The sequence below is a fragment of the Pogona vitticeps genome, chromosome 2 (genome assembly GCF_051106095.1).
Source record: "Pogona vitticeps strain Pit_001003342236 chromosome 2, PviZW2.1, whole genome shotgun sequence".
In the NCBI taxonomy this organism is placed as follows: domain Eukaryota; kingdom Metazoa; phylum Chordata; class Lepidosauria; order Squamata; family Agamidae; genus Pogona; species Pogona vitticeps.
Genome location: NC_135784.1, coordinates 201,638,802 through 201,654,822, shown reverse-complemented (window position 1 = coordinate 201,654,822; position 16,021 = coordinate 201,638,802). Strand labels below are relative to the sequence as shown.

Here is a 16,021-nt window from a genome sequence, read left to right as displayed (position 1 = left end):
TTGTTACCGTATTTTTTGCACCATAAGACGCACTTTCTCTCCCAAAAAAACTGGTGGGAAACGTGCGTGCGTCTTATGGAGCGAATACTGTCCCCTCCATGCCACCATCGCTGGCTGCCCAGGCCTCCGGAGGCCTCAGCAGGCCCCGCGGGGGCCTCCCCCAGCGACCATCGCTGGCTGCCCAGGCCTCCGGAGGCCTCAGCAGGCCCCGCGGGGGCCTCCCCCAGCGACCATCGCTGGCTGCCCAGGCCTCCGGAGGCCTCAGCAGGCCCCTTGGGGGGTCCACCACCACCACCATCGCTGGCTTCTGAGGACCTCCAGGAGGCTTTCGACCATAAGGTGCTGCTTTTTACTTTTTAAAATTTTTTTAAAATGTTCTGTGTGGGTTTTGGAGGGTAGATTTGGGCTGGGGGTATGTTTCTATGTTGCTTTGTGTTTTGTTAATATTTTTGCAGTCCCAGCATGGGACTTGCTCTGTTTATTTATTTTTACTTTATTTTTTGGTATTTAAAAATTAGTTGCTGTTTTTTACTTTTTAAAAAATGTTCTGGGTGGGTTTTTGAGGGTAGATTTGGGCTGGGGGGCATGTTTCTATGTTGCTTTGTTTTTTTGTGATTTTTTTGCAGTCCCAGCATGGGACTTGCTCTGTTTATTTATTTTTACTTTATTTTTTGGTATTTAAAATTTAGTTGCTGCTTTTTACTTTTTAAAAAATGTTCTGGGTGGGTTTTTGAGGGTAGATTTGGGCTGGGGGGCATGTTTCTATGTTGCTTTGTTTTTTGTGATTTTTTTGCAGTCCCAGCATGGGACTTGCTCTGTTTATTTATTTTTACTTTATTTTTTGGTATTTAAAATTTAGTTGCTGCTTTTTACTTTTTAAAAAATGTTCTGGGTGGGTTTTTGAGGGTAGATTTGGGCTGGGGGGCATGTTTCTATGTTGCTTTGTTTTTTTGTGATTTTTTTGCAGTCCCAGCATGGGACTTGCTCTGTTTATTTATTTTTACTTTATTTTTTGGTATTTAAAATTTAGTTGCTGCTTTTTACTTTTTAAAAAATGTTCTGGGTGGGTTTTTGAGGGTAGATTTGGGCTGGGGGGCATGTTTCTATGTTGCTTTGTTTTTTTGTGATTTTTTTGCAGTCCCAGCATGGGACTTGCTCTGTTTATTTATTTTTACTTTATTTTTTGGTATTTAAAATTTAGTTGCTGCTTTTTACTTTTTAAAAAATGTTTTGGGTGGGTTTTTGAGGGTAGATTTGGGCTGGGGGGCATGTTTCTATGTTGCTTTGTTTTTTTGTGATTTTTTTGCAGTCCCAGCATGGGACTTGCTCTGTTTATTTATTTTTACTTTATTTTTTGGTATTTAAAATTTAGTTGCTGCTTTTTACTTTTTAAAAAATGTTTTGGGTGGGTTTTTGAGGGTAGATTTGGGCTGGGGGGCATGTTTCTATGTTGCTTTGTTTTTTGGTGATTTTTTTGGCAGTCCCAGTGTGGGACTTGCTCTGTTTATATATTTTTATTTTATTTTAATTTTTGGTATTTAAAAATTAAGTGCGTCTTAACGTCCGGTGCGTCTTATGGAGCGAAAAATACGGTATATTTGTTATATACATAAAAAAGAAAAAGAAAAAAGAAAAAGAAAGAAAACACCATAGACTTTATCATACAACTCAATATAAAGTCTACAGTGATTTTTTTAACTCAGGGAAATTTTCCTCCAGAAGTTACGCCATTTGTGCTATGCCAGTGTGTGTGTGTGTGTGTGTGTGTGTGTGTGTGTGTGTGCGTGCATGCGTGCGTGCGTGCGTGCGTGCGTGTGTGTGTGTGTGTAAAAAATGTCGTGGATTTTTTAAACATTACCAAGACAACAAAAATTATGTGGAGGAATTACGTATAAGCTTTCTTTGTAGGCTACAAACGCTAGGGCTAACATCACACTCTTATTTATGACAACATTGAGATCCCATTGAATCACAATGTACTGTAATACTGTGGCAGTTAGAAATGATAAAATGAGATCAAATCCCACTGTAGGAGTGAGTCCAAAGTAACGGTGAGATGAATCTGTTAACGTTTGCTTCCATGATTCATTGCTCCAAAAAAGGCATGGCTGCACCATAGATCAATCAATTAAAATTATACGTCATGTTAGAAATATTCATTAAGTCTACCCTTTTAAAATGCTTGTGTGGTGGCTTCCTGCTGTTCATATCACTTGCTTGCAGCTGCTCATGCTATTAATATTCACTAATTATACTGTGTTACGATATTCTCTCTGGGCCCTCAGTAAGCCATATGTATATCTTTAGCATCTACTGCTCCACACTCTTCAGGATCCAATTTAGCAAATAATTTTCATATAACTTTTAAACTTTCGAAACATAGGGGTAGATGTTTGGACAAGATAATTTAAATCCACATATTTTTGTTCTTAGAGGCATCGTAATAACAAGCTTGACAAGAGATCTGTTACACTTGTTCTACGATCTAATCACAGTACATAAGTTCTATACATCCTGTACATTTTGAACGTATCAGTCCTACCAATAATGTATAGCACCTGTTTCATTTTATTCTAAGATTCCTCAGCAATCAATGTTCTCAATTATTAACGTTTTCTAGTTTGAAGTATTAGTAAATCCTCCCTGAGAGCAAGATAACCCACGCATTCCAAATTTATGACTCACAAGAAATACTACTAAAAACTTCAGTTACATTTGTATAATCAGTGAATTGCCACTGAACGCCTTACATCAGAAATACGAAGAAGATATATGCCATCTTGTTATCCAAGTTGTTACTGCACCCCTGTACACAGTGTCCAAGTATACTGTTGTGCACTTGGACACTGACCATAGTGCAATTGCAAGATCTTCACACAGAAGTGAACATATACTGAACTTTGCCACTCTTTGAAATGGCACACTTTTGCTTATCATTTTAATTATTTATTACACTTTTATATCACACCAACTGGCCTGGGGCCACATGGGGTGGTGTACAACAGAGAACAATACAGTTAATTATAAAACACAAACATAACAAATTGATATGACATCATGAAATAGAAAAAACAACAGATCAAAAATCAACTATAGTATATGAAATTAAGCAACTAATAAAATTCAAAATTAATAAATATTAAACATTAAAAACAGATGGTGACAAGAAGTGTTAAATATGCGTAATCAGCAGCTATTAGATGGAATGGATTGGAAAGCCTGCCTGAAAAGTTTTCAAAGATTTCCCAAATATTGCAAAGGAAGAGGTCAGGTGAATTTCGGACGGAAATGATTGCATATCACATGATCTACCCGCTGCTGCCTCACTTCAAATTCTATGATGCACATAAAATAATCCTTGTTTATGATGCATATACAGTACTTCCCTCAGCAATCCTGGTCTACTGCCACATTTTTAAAATTTTCACAGGGAGCCGAAGTTTTAAAAAATGTGGCAGTAGATCAGGATTGCTGGTGGAATTACACAATACACAAGCTACAATATCTTTTTTTGAAACTAACATTTTCTGGTTGTTTTTTTAAAATTATCATTATAATTTGTAAAATCCATCCATGCTGATTTAACATCGTGCCACCTCGGTACAGCTTATAAATGATTTGTTAAAACAACTACAATACACATTACGTTCCTAATCTATACAACGGCCTTCTAACCATTGATAGAACAAGTCCCATGTTTGATAATATTTTGTATCTTCCTTTCCCTTGATTTTCAGTCTATCCATTTTGGCGCAGTCCAATATCTTTTTGATTATTTCTTGATCCGTAGGTGTTTCTTCATTTTTCCAGTACTGTGCAAATATAATCCTCGCAGCTGTTAAAATATGCAGTATTAAATATATGTTTTGTTTATCAACACTTTCTGGTATTATACCTAACAGAAAGAACTCTGGCCTTAAATCTACATGCTTTTTGATTATTTTAACAAGCCATGTATGTATTTTGTTCCAAAAATTTTTTGCTTTGTCACAAGTCCACCAGAGGTGATAATAAGTTCCAGTTTTTTTTATGACACTTCCAGCATTTACTTGACCTATTAGAATACATCTTAGCCAATCTGTCGGAAGGTAAATGCCATCTATAAAACATTTTATATAAATTCGCTTTATAAGATGTTGCCATTGTTATCTTATAGTTTCTAGACCACAGTTCTTGCCATTTTTCAAAGTCAATATTGTATGCAAAAATTTTTGCCCATTGAACCATTGTTTCTTTGACCTGTTCGTCCTCCATTTTCCAGCTTAAAAGAAATTTATATATTTTCCTAATTAATTTATCATCTGATGTTAACATTATTTGATCAAATGTTATCTGTTCTTTATAAAAATCATACATTTTAAAGTCCCTTTCATATCTTGATTGTATTTGCATTATGGACCACCACGATGCATCTAATTCCTGCTCTATAAGATCTTGTTTTGGATTTAATCTTCTATCTATGTCTAAGATATCTGTATAGGTCAAAAATTTTCAAAATTCAAAAGGTTGGGATGAGCAAATGCTTCTATGGGTGAGACACATCCTGGTATTTTTGTGTACATTTTCATTTTTATTTTTTCCCATATTATATACAGGGAGTTTCTAATATAGTGGTTTTGGAAATACCTATGAGTTTTAGTTTTCTGATACCATAAAAAGGCATGCCAACCCAACTGTAGATCATGTCCTTCTAAATACAGAAGTCTTTTGTTTTTCAAGCTAATCCATTCTTTCAGCCAAGTTAGAACAGGTGATTGGTAATATAAGGTCCAGTTCGGTACACCAAATCCTCCATTTTCCTTAGATTCTTGGAGCATTTTTAATTTAATTCTGGCTTTCTTCCCTTGCCAAATATATTTTAATATCACCTTGTTTAGCTCGTCAAAGTATTTCTTCTCTATTTTCACTGGCACTGTTTGAAACAAAAAAAAGTAGCTTTGGCAAAATGTTCATTTTGATTGTTGCAGTTCTTCCTAATAGTGATAGTTGTAGGTTTTTCCATTTTTCTAGGTCTATTTTTATTTGGTTAAGTAGTTTTATATAATTATCTTCTTTTATAGTTACTCATCTGGCAGTTAAATATATTCCAAGTATTTGACTTTTTAAACTATTTTCTGGTTGTTTTAAAGAGTTTTTAGTGATTTGTTGCCTTTGCCATTGAGTTTCATCAGGGTGATTTTTTTTTTTTTTTTGGTAGACTAAGGGTCACAAAAGTAACCTCTCAAGAGGCAGACAATATTTGCAATCTTGCCTTTGTCTGGCATGTCTTTTGCAGAATTCCTTTTCCATTTTCTTCCCTCAGAAGCCCATAACACAATACATGCAGTTTGATTTATTTAATCCAGAATGGCATAAATCCTGAAGCATTTACAATATCACCATTTTAAAAAGTGGCAACGTCCAAATTGGGCACAAAGTGTCAATATTTTGTCTGGCCACTGTTATTGTCCAGCACTGCCTTAACCCTCTTGGGCATAGAGTTCACCAGGATTTGTTCCTAACAAGTAAACAATGGGTTAAATTTAGTATTGTAGAGGAAATGAAAAATGGATGACAAATGCAAAGTCATGCCTGTAAAAGTCAATGCAAAATGGATGACTGATGGCATGCAGCTGGAACAAGCTTAGGTAGTGCTAGTTAACCATGTTCAGCTGCATTGTCTATAAGTGATAGGCTGCTCTTACTACATATATAAGCAGAAGAGTGGGAACAGCACATTGCCACACCTTAGCGAGTCTTTGAATGTCTATGTTGCTCTAAGAGATTTATGCACAAGCTATGTATACACTCCCACCACCATGCATGACTGTAGGCATGACACACTTGTCTTTGTACTCCTCACCTAGTTGCTTCCACACATGTTTGACACCATCTGAACCAAATAAGTTTATCTTGGTCTCATTGGACCACAGGACATGGTTCCAGAAATCCATGTCCTTAGTCTGCTTGTCTGCAGCAAACCGGCTGCGGGCTTTTTTGTGCATCATTTTCAGAAGAGACTTCCTTCTGGGACGACAGCCCTGGAGACCAATTTGTTGCAGTGTGTGGCATATGGTCTAAGCACTGACAGACTGACCCCACCCCACCCCTTTAACCTCTGCAGCAATGCTGGCAGCACTCATATGTCTATTCCCCAAAGCCAAACTCTGGATATGATGCTGAGCACGGGCACTCAACTTCTTTGGTCGACCATGGCGAGGCCTGTTCTGAGTGGTACCTTTCCTGTTAAACCACTGTATGGTCTTGGCCGCCGTGCTGCAGCTCAGTTTCAGGGTTTTGGCAATCTTCTTATAGCCTAGGCCAGTGATGGCGAACCTATGGCACGCGTGCCACAGTTGGCACACAGAGCCCTCTCTGTGGGCACACGAACCATAGGTCGCTATACAGAAAAACCCATCTTTCAATCCCGGATTTCGGCACTCCCCTGTGCTGGTGCAGTGGTCCAGCACAGGGTGCAATGGCAACCATTACTGGTCTAGCCCAATGGGGGATTGGAGGACCAGTAAGTATTTATTCGTGAATACTGCCCGGGGGGGGGGGGGAACAAGCATTTAACACTTGCAGTACAGGAGCAGTTGTTTTTTCTAAACTAAAACTTCAGCATTTGGGTTTTAATTGCAGTATTGGCACTTTGAAATAAATAAATTTTGTGTTGCAGTTTGGGCACTCGGGCTCAAAAAGTTTCACCATCACTGCATAAGGCACTCAGAGGCAGCCACTGCCCTCAAGCAGCAGGTTTTGCAGTACCAATATATTTTTGCCATCTATCCATGGCATGGATCCACATGAATTTTAATGTACGCTCATCTCCAAATCATTGCCTATCTCCATTTCCTCGGTTGTGGCACTGGCGTGAGAGGTTGAACTGGAAGTTTCTTTGAAGTGGCATATTTTCTCCCCACTTGTACTCTGCAAGTCCATAGAGTGTTCATGGTGTTGATAATGAAGATGAGGCTTGCCAGGTCTCAGAGAATGAGCTGCTGTGCCAGGAAATGGCTGGGCTCCCCTGAATCTCGAGGCCAGGCAAACAAATGTGAGGAGCAGTGGTGGAAGGTAAGGAGCGAGTCTTGTTTATTGTTATGGGGTGGTCATAGTGTTTGGGTACCCAATTCCAACCCTCTCCGAATGGCACCAGGGCTCACTGGCTTCCTATGTCTGTCCAACACGACACATAATATACTTGCTTAGGAGCTCAGACAGGGAACCCACAATGCCTAGCTCACTCCCTCACACATGCATGGAGAAATATTATGTTCCCAATTCCTGTGACATCACAAGGTTCCCCCACCATGACTTCACAAAGACCCACTCCAGGCATTGGGCCCCAAATATAATGAGGGGATGGGGAAGATAATCCTGTGACAGCCCCTGACAAACAAGACAGCACTTCAAAACCATTCAGGAAAATTCTTTTAATGGTTTTGGAAAAGAGGTCAAACAGGTATCTTCAGTGGAGATAACGGCCTGGTTCAGCTCCAGCAGGACGCCTGCCTTCTGATCCCTTGCATCCCCCTGGGGAAGAGGACACTTTGGGCCCTACGAGAGAGAGAGAGGGGGGGAAAAAACAACTACTAAGGGGCAAGCTTGTCCACTGCTGTCAACCAGCTTCAACCCAGGCGTATCCACCAACCAGTGTTCTGGCAACTTCATCCCAAAGTTCCACCTGCCAACATCCACAGTCTTCCACCAGGAATATCCACCCTTCATCTCTTCCATTCCGCTTCTGAAGCCAGCCTCTGCCAGCTCCCGAATGCTTGGGTCACACACATGCCCCAGCGACAACCCAACGGAATGCCAGCCAGCCCATTCACGCACACACTCACACCAGCCATCCCCCTGACACACACACACCTTCACTCCATCAGCCATTCACACACATGCCCAGGCTTCCATCCACTGATATCCACCAAGCTTCCACCAGCTGGTTTCAGGAGGCTATCGTCCCCCGGCTTCATCTGCCAACCTCTGCTGGCCTCCACCTTCCGACCTCAATCAGCTTCCACAGGGAGATTCCACCAGCTTCTGTCTGCCAACGTCCACCAACTTCCCCCCCAGTTCATTGCCGACATCAGCCAGCTTCAAGCCACGGATCTCCGCCAGCCTCAAGCTGTTAACTCGCCAGCCCACTTAGCAAGTTCAGAACTTGCCTTGGGCAGAAGGGCTGGGTCCCCTGCAGCCACTGCTGCTCTCTCTGCCAGACTGCCCTCTGGCCACTGGCCTCCCTTCTGGTTTCCTGCCCTGCCCAGCAAACCCCTTTTACCTGCCAGCAGAGAGGTAGGGCTCTGTGAGGTCACAAAGACCCAGGAGAGTTGGGTTGAGTTCCCAAGGCAGCAGCAGCAGCCACGGGATTGGCTGAGTCCTGAAGATGATGTCAACAGTCCCTCTGATCATGTGATTCATCCACAAAAGCTAGCATTTGCATGATTTTTTTTAAATTTGTGGCCTATTAATGTATCCCATGTGACCAATACCACTGACTGTTAAATCTCCCCATGTTGGCCTTCTGACAGGATTCTAGGCTGGTGCTCCAACGTTATCTTCCAGCATTTGCACCAAAAGGAACTTTCCTAGGCCTGGAGTTGGTGGGGGGGGGAGGGAAATGAAAGTAATAAATGAATAAGGATGGGCACAGTCACACAATGAAGCCTTTGATGCTTTTTTTTGCCTCTTTTTGGAAATTTTTTCTTGCCCTTGCCATGAAAAAAGATATTATAAGGAGCCCGTTAAGAAAACAACCTAAGTGTTTGAAACACAAGTATTTTAACACCATCCCTGCACTTTCAAAGATGCAGCTGTGTTTCAAAGACTCTCCCAACCTTTGGAACTCCCTCCCACTGGAAGGCAGATTTGCCCCACCACTAAGTATTTATTAATACTGCCCATGGGGTGTGTGTGTGTGTGGAAACAAGCATTTAACCCTTGCAGTGCAGGAGCAGTTGTTTTTTCTAAACTAAAACCCCAGCATTCAGGTTTTAACTACAGTACTGGCACTTTGAAATAAATGTTGATTTTGTGTTGCAGTTTGGGCACTTGGGCTCAAAAAGGTTCACCATCACTGGCCTAGGCCATCTTTAAGTTGAGCAACAATTTGTTTTTTCAGCTCCTCAGACAGTTCATTACCATGAGGTGCCATGTGGAGCTTCCGGTGACCAGTCTGAGAGAGTGAGAGCAATAACACCTGCTCTCCCTTCACACCTGAGACTTGTGATACTAATGGATCTCATGACACCAGGGAGGGAAAATGGCTACTTGGGCCCAATTTGGACATTGTCACTTAGGGGTGTACTCATTTTTGTTGCCAGTGGTTTAGACATTAATGGCTGTGTGTTGCGTTATTTTAAGGGGACAGCACATTTACACTATTATACAAGCTGTAGACTCATTGCTTTACATTGTAGCCAAATGTCATTTCTTCAGTGTTGACACATGAAAAGATACACTAAAATGTTTATGCAATGTGAGGGGGTGTACTCACTTTTGTGACATACTGTATATAAAAGCTCACACATGGGAAAAGCCAAAATGGTCAACAAACACCACTTGTATGCTACCACTGAGGCCTGAGAACACCCCACGGAGTAGGCATCACCAAAGGGAAGGCCAAAACTATGTTGCCACAAAACAAAAATCTCTAGATGTTGTAAAGAAAACAAAGTCTCCCACCCACCAAAAAAGATGTTAGTGTCACAGAAGGCTGATGGGAGCCATTCCTTGCAACAATGTAGTCTCAAGTCTATTTGTGTATCAATACCAGCATCCTAAACATAGCTCAGAAGGCGACTGGCAGGCACCCTTGCTTGGGCTGTTAGCACAGTTGGATGATGGACACGGGCAACCGCAACTCTAGCCCGTAGGCAGGTCATCGCCTTCGTTGGCTCCCGTTTTTGAGCTTAGCCAAAAGGGCAGCCCCTCACCACGGGCGTTACAGCCACCCCATCTCATTTGGTTTCTCAGCGATCCTTCTTCTGCTTCTTCTGGTCCCCCGAAGCCAGCTAAACTTCCTGGCGACAAAAAGACGCCCGGAGTGACTGGACGTGCAAATTGGGCTCGAGGGTCTTTTCCTGGTCCTTCTCCTTTCATGGAGGAAAGAAAAGAAACCGCACACTCCCAACCCTTAAACGTGTCGCCGATGCGGTTGTGTGCACGCGCCGCTAGACGCAAAACTCCGGTGCAATGAATGGGTTTACGCGACTCTTGTCAGCCGGGCCAGGCAACACCAAAAGGAGACACACACACAAAACCGTGGTGAGCTTTCCTGGATTAATCCACCTCGTTGCGCATAGTAACCTGTAGGTGTGGGTGTGCGCGGGATTGCAACCCTTCGTGCTATTTCTTACACCTAAGACCTTGTGTCTTAGGTGTAAGAAATAGCACGAAGGGCTGCAATTTCTGGTAATAACGGGAAACGTCCTTGAAAGCTGCAAAGGAGCTTCGTTGTGTTTCCCGACAGGTCTGGAGCCGCATGCATTTTGTTTCAGTTTTAGCCCGGAATAATCATTGAGATTCGAAATGACGACCGTTCTTCCTTTTCTATATGTCTAGGTTTCCGTGTCCTGCCCTTTTTTTTTTTTGTCCCGGCCTACGGACCGTTCGCTCTCTGACTTGCGACCTTGCTGACGTCACGAGGCCCGCGCCCCGCCAAGCTCCCATAATGCCCTGAGACCTGTGTGTCTGTATATTATGACGTCACATCCCTTTTATTTCCCCCGGGCGAGAGGCAAGATGGTTCCCCCGGTCCAGGTTTCGCCGCTGATCAAGGTAATGGAGGCGGGCTCTGGGCGCCGCGTCGGTTCTCTCTGGCGCCTCGGCCTCCCGCGGTTTCTTTTTTCCTCCTCGAAGGGTGCGTGAGGGGTTTAGGCGAGCTACGGGGCTCTTCCGTCTTTTGCTGAAGGTGACCGGGAAGGAGGTCAAGGAGAAGGGCTGTTCGTTTGCCTGCAGGCTGGCTTCCCTTCTTCTCTCGGTCCGCTTCTCAAAGGGCGCCGTTTATTGATCTCCTCTGGTTGTGCTGGAACATCTGGTTCCTTTGGTCGTTGAAGTGCTTGGAGCTTGCCTGTCGACTCGTCTTCACCAAGGCAGTTGGAAAGACGACGAACATTGCGACCCTCAGTCTTGTGGCACCTTAAAATTGCTCAGGTTGCTTATATTGCTTATATCATGTGTTTTTGTGGGTGATTTCCCAACACATCGGACGCATATTATCCAGATTTGGAAATCTAACACCTCAGATTTGGAAATCTGAATGGTCCATAACAGATAGTGCTCTGAGAAATGGCATCATCTTTAAGGTGGCACAGGTCTCTTTATTTATGTTGCGGTGGGCTAAGAGTAGTATTCCTTTGGAAAAGGTAAACAAGTGGTTTTCTCTCTGAAACATGTCAAAATCATTACAAGTGGGTTTTTAAACCAATTTTAGGGGTGTTACTTAAGAATTGCCTTGACGTGTGAAAGCTGATGATATAAGTAATCATTAATTTTTTAGGAATCTATTTTGGTATTGCATAAGTACAGATAATTTGAGCAGAAATTTAACATGTTTTTAAAATGCACAACAAAAATATTTAAATGGTTTACACTTTGATTACACCAGTGCTCCTAGGGTCTGAGGATATAGAGTCTATATTATAGACTTAATCCACAAAAGCTCACATTAAAATATAGCAATTAGTCTTTAAGGTGTCACAATGATTTTTTGTAAAAAAAATCTTTTTCTTTTGTTGTTTGATATGCTCCTAGACCACTATCCTGTTGAAACTACAGAGTATAACATGATGATTCTTATTGCTTAAGCTCTCATTGAAATGAGCAGGGAAACTTGGAAAACTTTTTACACGTGTTCAGAAAAAGTCTTCTTGTTTATGGGGGAGAGTATCTTACCTTAGAACTGCAGAGGTGGAAGGGACCCTCTGGATCATGGAGTCCAGATCCTGTCAAGGAGGTACGCTAGGAGAATCAAACTCCTAACCTCTACCTTTGCAACCAGAGACATAAACCACTGAGCTACTGTTTGAGTGGAACCGATGAAGAGGATACTGACCAACTCTAGGCTAGTCCCTCATGTTGGATAATACAGGCAAAAAGGACTTTTATATTTCAGTCAATAAAATTATTTTCAGGCTTGATTTCTTTGTCCCATGAGGTTGATTGATACTTTATAAGTCCTTAACAAGGTTCCCTCTAAGGCGCATGCAACTCTGCCTCCTTCCACGCAGCTTTCCTCTTCCTCCGCACAGTGATTGTTTCCAGCCCCTTTGGTTCCGGGTGCAATGGAACACTGTGCATGGGGGAGGTGGAGTTCCACCGGAAAATTTAGAGAGTATGTTGGCCCTTAATATGTGGGAAGTGAACAGCGGAGGTTTTATATTTACTTTCTGCCTCATGCTTTTGTAATTTGTTTTACAGTTCTCCAGATACTCAGCACTGCTACTTGGAATTATCTATGGGAAGAAAAGACATGGTAGGTGATTAAGGGAAATATTGTCTAAATTTTTGGTAGATCTTTTGTAGATTATTGCTGTCAATGATCAGTAGTTAGCAGGTAAATATGACATTAAATGTCTTGTCCAAAGAGTTTAAAATAGTCAAAAAATAAGATGGTACACTGCAACAACATAATTACTAAAAGGTGATAATCATGACACTGAAATATAAATTATAGATTTGCTGGGAAATTCCCTGGCAAATTTTGATAGCTACAGCACAAATTTTGCCACTCTTAAGGAAGTTCCTGCATTCCAATATGAAAGAAGAGCTCTCAGAGCTCTCCTTTAAGCCAGTGGGGTCTCTCAGGAGAAAGATGGTCTATAAATAAGACAAAAAATAAGTAAGAACCACATCATCAGTATAGAGCAGGGGTCTCCAAACTTTTGACTGTGAGGACCACACCAGATATCTTCAACATCTTTGAGGGCCGAGGGAACAGGAATGTATGCACGGACGGACACCCCCCTGCATGCATGCCCCCTGCATGGACACCCCCCTTCCCCCCATGAACGGGCTGAAGCAAACAGGCCAGACAAAACGGCAGGGTGGGCCGGATGTAGCCCACAGGCTGTAGTTTGGAGACCCCTGGCATAGAGTAACAATGGCAGGTGTCTGGTAGTTCGGGAGGATGGGATTTTGCATCTTTGAGAGCTGGGACTAGTGAGTCGATAGAGAAATTAAATAACAAAATGCTGAAATGCGCAGCCTTACTGTACTCTGTTAAATGTGAGGACACTATTTGAGAGATGCAGTTACATCTGATATTTAGGTTTGTGATCTTGTGTAGCTTGTAAAACCTATGCTATAATTTATCTTTCAAGATGAGTTAAATGCAGATTTAAGGTCCACAAAATGAACTTTTATCCAATTTCTCTTACATACAATCATTTTTGGAAATTACACTGCAAATATTATAAAGATAGGGAATTGTGTTGTTTTACATTCTACAAATTTGTCAATCTTCACAGATGTGCAAATGGCTACTTTTCTCTTGTAACTGTAGCCGTTATGGTTTTCAAAAGTCTATTTCATTAAATATGTTATGGTACATATAGATCTCACTACATTTTAGAGTTGTCATTTGACTTGAGTCAGTGTCAAGTATTAGTACAGTGGTGCCTCGCATTCTGTCGTTAATTCGTTCCAGCGAAATCGCTGTAGAACGAAAACGTCGTAAAGCAATTTTTAAAAGCCCATAGAAACACATTAAAACCCGGTTAATGTGTTCCTATGGGCTGGAAACTCACCGTCCATTGAAGATCCTCCATAGCACGGCCATTTTCGCTGCCTGTGCAACAAGGAATCCGTCCCAGAAAACAGCAGGCGGCCATTTTGTTTACCCGGTGGCCGTTTTGAAACCGCTGATCAGCTGTTAAAAATCATCGCTTTGTGAGAATTGGTTCCCGAAGCAGGGAACCGATCATTGCAAAGCAAAATTCCCCCATAGGGAACATCATTTTGCGATTGCTTTTGCAATTGCAAAAACATCGACGTCAGGCGGTTTCATCATTAAACGGAGCGCCCGTCTTGCGGGGCACCATTGTATTCTTAAGTGTGAATCGTGTGAGCATATTGAAACACCTTTGCAAAATACTTAAAAAGCTATCATAGAAAATACTCTTGAGGAGATGAACATTTGTAATTCTGCAATACTTTGAACTAAGCAAAATGAAAAGGCTTCATACACCATGGAAAAAATTACAATATAAAGTTAGGAATTAAAGTTGTACGGTCAACATTCATACAAAAATAACTTTCCCTGTCACAACAGTATTTTTATTAATGTCTCTGTTGCTTTGTCATATCACAAGCATTCCTCAGCTATGTTGCCACCTTATGTCTCTAACCCTGCTAGTACTTAAACAGATACCCGGTGTTCACTTATACATGTCTGGACATCTGGAACTTCCTGGGCTCTTCATTCTCCATTTCACTCTGTAGAAAGACTTTGTGTTAAACTTTTATTGTGGCCACTCCTCAGTAACACTGCCACCACTAGTTCTCAAACTGGAAGCCCTTTTATAAAGTTGTACTTGTTCTTCTTCTCCCCCTTTATGGAGCTACAGCCAATCAGCCAGTGTGGGTGTTATTACATGATAGCTTCCAATGGCAATTAAAGATCTTTTTATTTTATAAAACAATAGGTACTTGGGCTGAAATAACAATATTTGCTGAACCAATTCTGTTGGATCTATTGTTAGATCACAGGTATATTATCATACAGCTATCATATATATCTAGGTTATTTTTTTTTAGTTTTACAGCTTATATCATCTTTTATCTCATATTCATTTCTAGCTAATCCTTTTCTCTCTATATATAAAAAAGCAAAGTGTGCTGCTTATATACTGCCCCATAGTGCTTACAGCACTCTCTGGGTGGTTTACAATTACCCAGGCTACACATTGCCCCCCCCCCCACAAGCTGGGTACTAATTTTACCAACCTTGGATAGAAGGCTGAGTCAACCTTGAGCCGGCCACCTGGGATAGAATCCTGGATCATGAGCACAATTTTGGCTGCAGTACAGCAGTTTAACTACTGTGCCACAAGGCTCCTATATACAGTTTAAAATCCTAATCTAAAGTTCCAAATTGCGTCCCAAATCTTAAAGGCCTAGCAAAGGTTCTAATCTGATCTGAACAAGCTGAAGACACTCTTTGCATGACTTTTTGAAATATCCATTAAAACTTTCCACATTTGAGGGAGTGGGAGGTGAAGAATTTTAAGCAAGGATTAGCATAAAATAATTACGTATGGAGGAAGTCTTCTCTTGGCTAAATGTGCATTGTAAATATGTGCTGATCTTGAAAATCATTTGCTTTACTAAATGACAGACTACCTGAAGCCTATCGCTGAGGAGGAAAGGAGGATAGAAGAAGAGGAGAAAAAGAAGCGTGAAGAAATGGAACGCATTGCGAAAGAGCTTAGAGAAGGTATTATTTCTAAATATGTTCATTTATTAATTTCTAAAACAAGTTCAATTACTTTTTTTTTCATCTTAGAGGATATTATCGCTCATATGCCAGGTCACATGATGGCAGTGATCACAGGTAACATGTGTTCTTACTGCTTAAAAAGGAGGCTTGAATATGAGGTCCTTGTGAGAACATGACAAAAGAAATTGTGATTGAGTAGACTTCAGTGTGCATGAATTCTGATTATGATGATTATTTATTTTTAGTAATTCTTTTCAAAAAAGTTATTTTATTAAACAGAATCAATTTTTGCCACATTCTTTTGGTAGTCTTCTCAAAGAAGATTTACTTTCTTTTTCCATACTGTAACCCTTTAAAAGAGGTTGAGAACAATTTCAGGTAGACAACTTTATGTATATAAAGTTTTTATGTATATACCAGCTTCTGTTTGCGTAGATTTAATTTTTTGTTTTCATTTTTCTTTTGCAGCCTCTGAAGATACAATACTGAAATAAACCTGCTTGATCTTCATATTAACTTTCAATATCCAGTGTTTGGAAGAATGAGTGGAATGATCTTAAGTGTTGAACAGAAACTTACGTCAATAAACAGTTGTCATCAGTA

At 41.1% G+C, this 16,021-nt stretch overlaps 1 protein-coding gene and 1 long non-coding RNA gene across 2 annotated transcripts; one reads left to right on the top strand and one right to left on the bottom strand.

The window, feature by feature from the left end:
* Positions 1 to 7,397: 7,397 nt before the first annotated feature.
* LOC140704795 (uncharacterized) lies at positions 7,398 to 8,462 on the bottom strand. Its single transcript, XR_012084230.2, has 2 exons — positions 8,261 to 8,462; positions 7,398 to 7,536 (listed from the first exon to the last, which is right to left on the bottom strand). It is a non-coding gene; the product is annotated as an uncharacterized LOC140704795 (long non-coding RNA).
* A 1,829-nt stretch (positions 8,463 to 10,291) lies between these two features.
* On the top strand, positions 10,292 to 16,021 carry ATP5ME (ATP synthase membrane subunit e). The gene is made up of 4 exons (XM_020777982.3): positions 10,292 to 10,758; positions 12,400 to 12,454; positions 15,317 to 15,415; positions 15,887 to 16,021. Exons 1-4 carry the CDS (start codon positions 10,681 to 10,683, stop codon positions 15,910 to 15,912), a joined length of 258 nt encoding a protein of 85 aa, XP_020633641.3. The 5' UTR covers positions 10,292 to 10,680; the 3' UTR covers positions 15,913 to 16,021.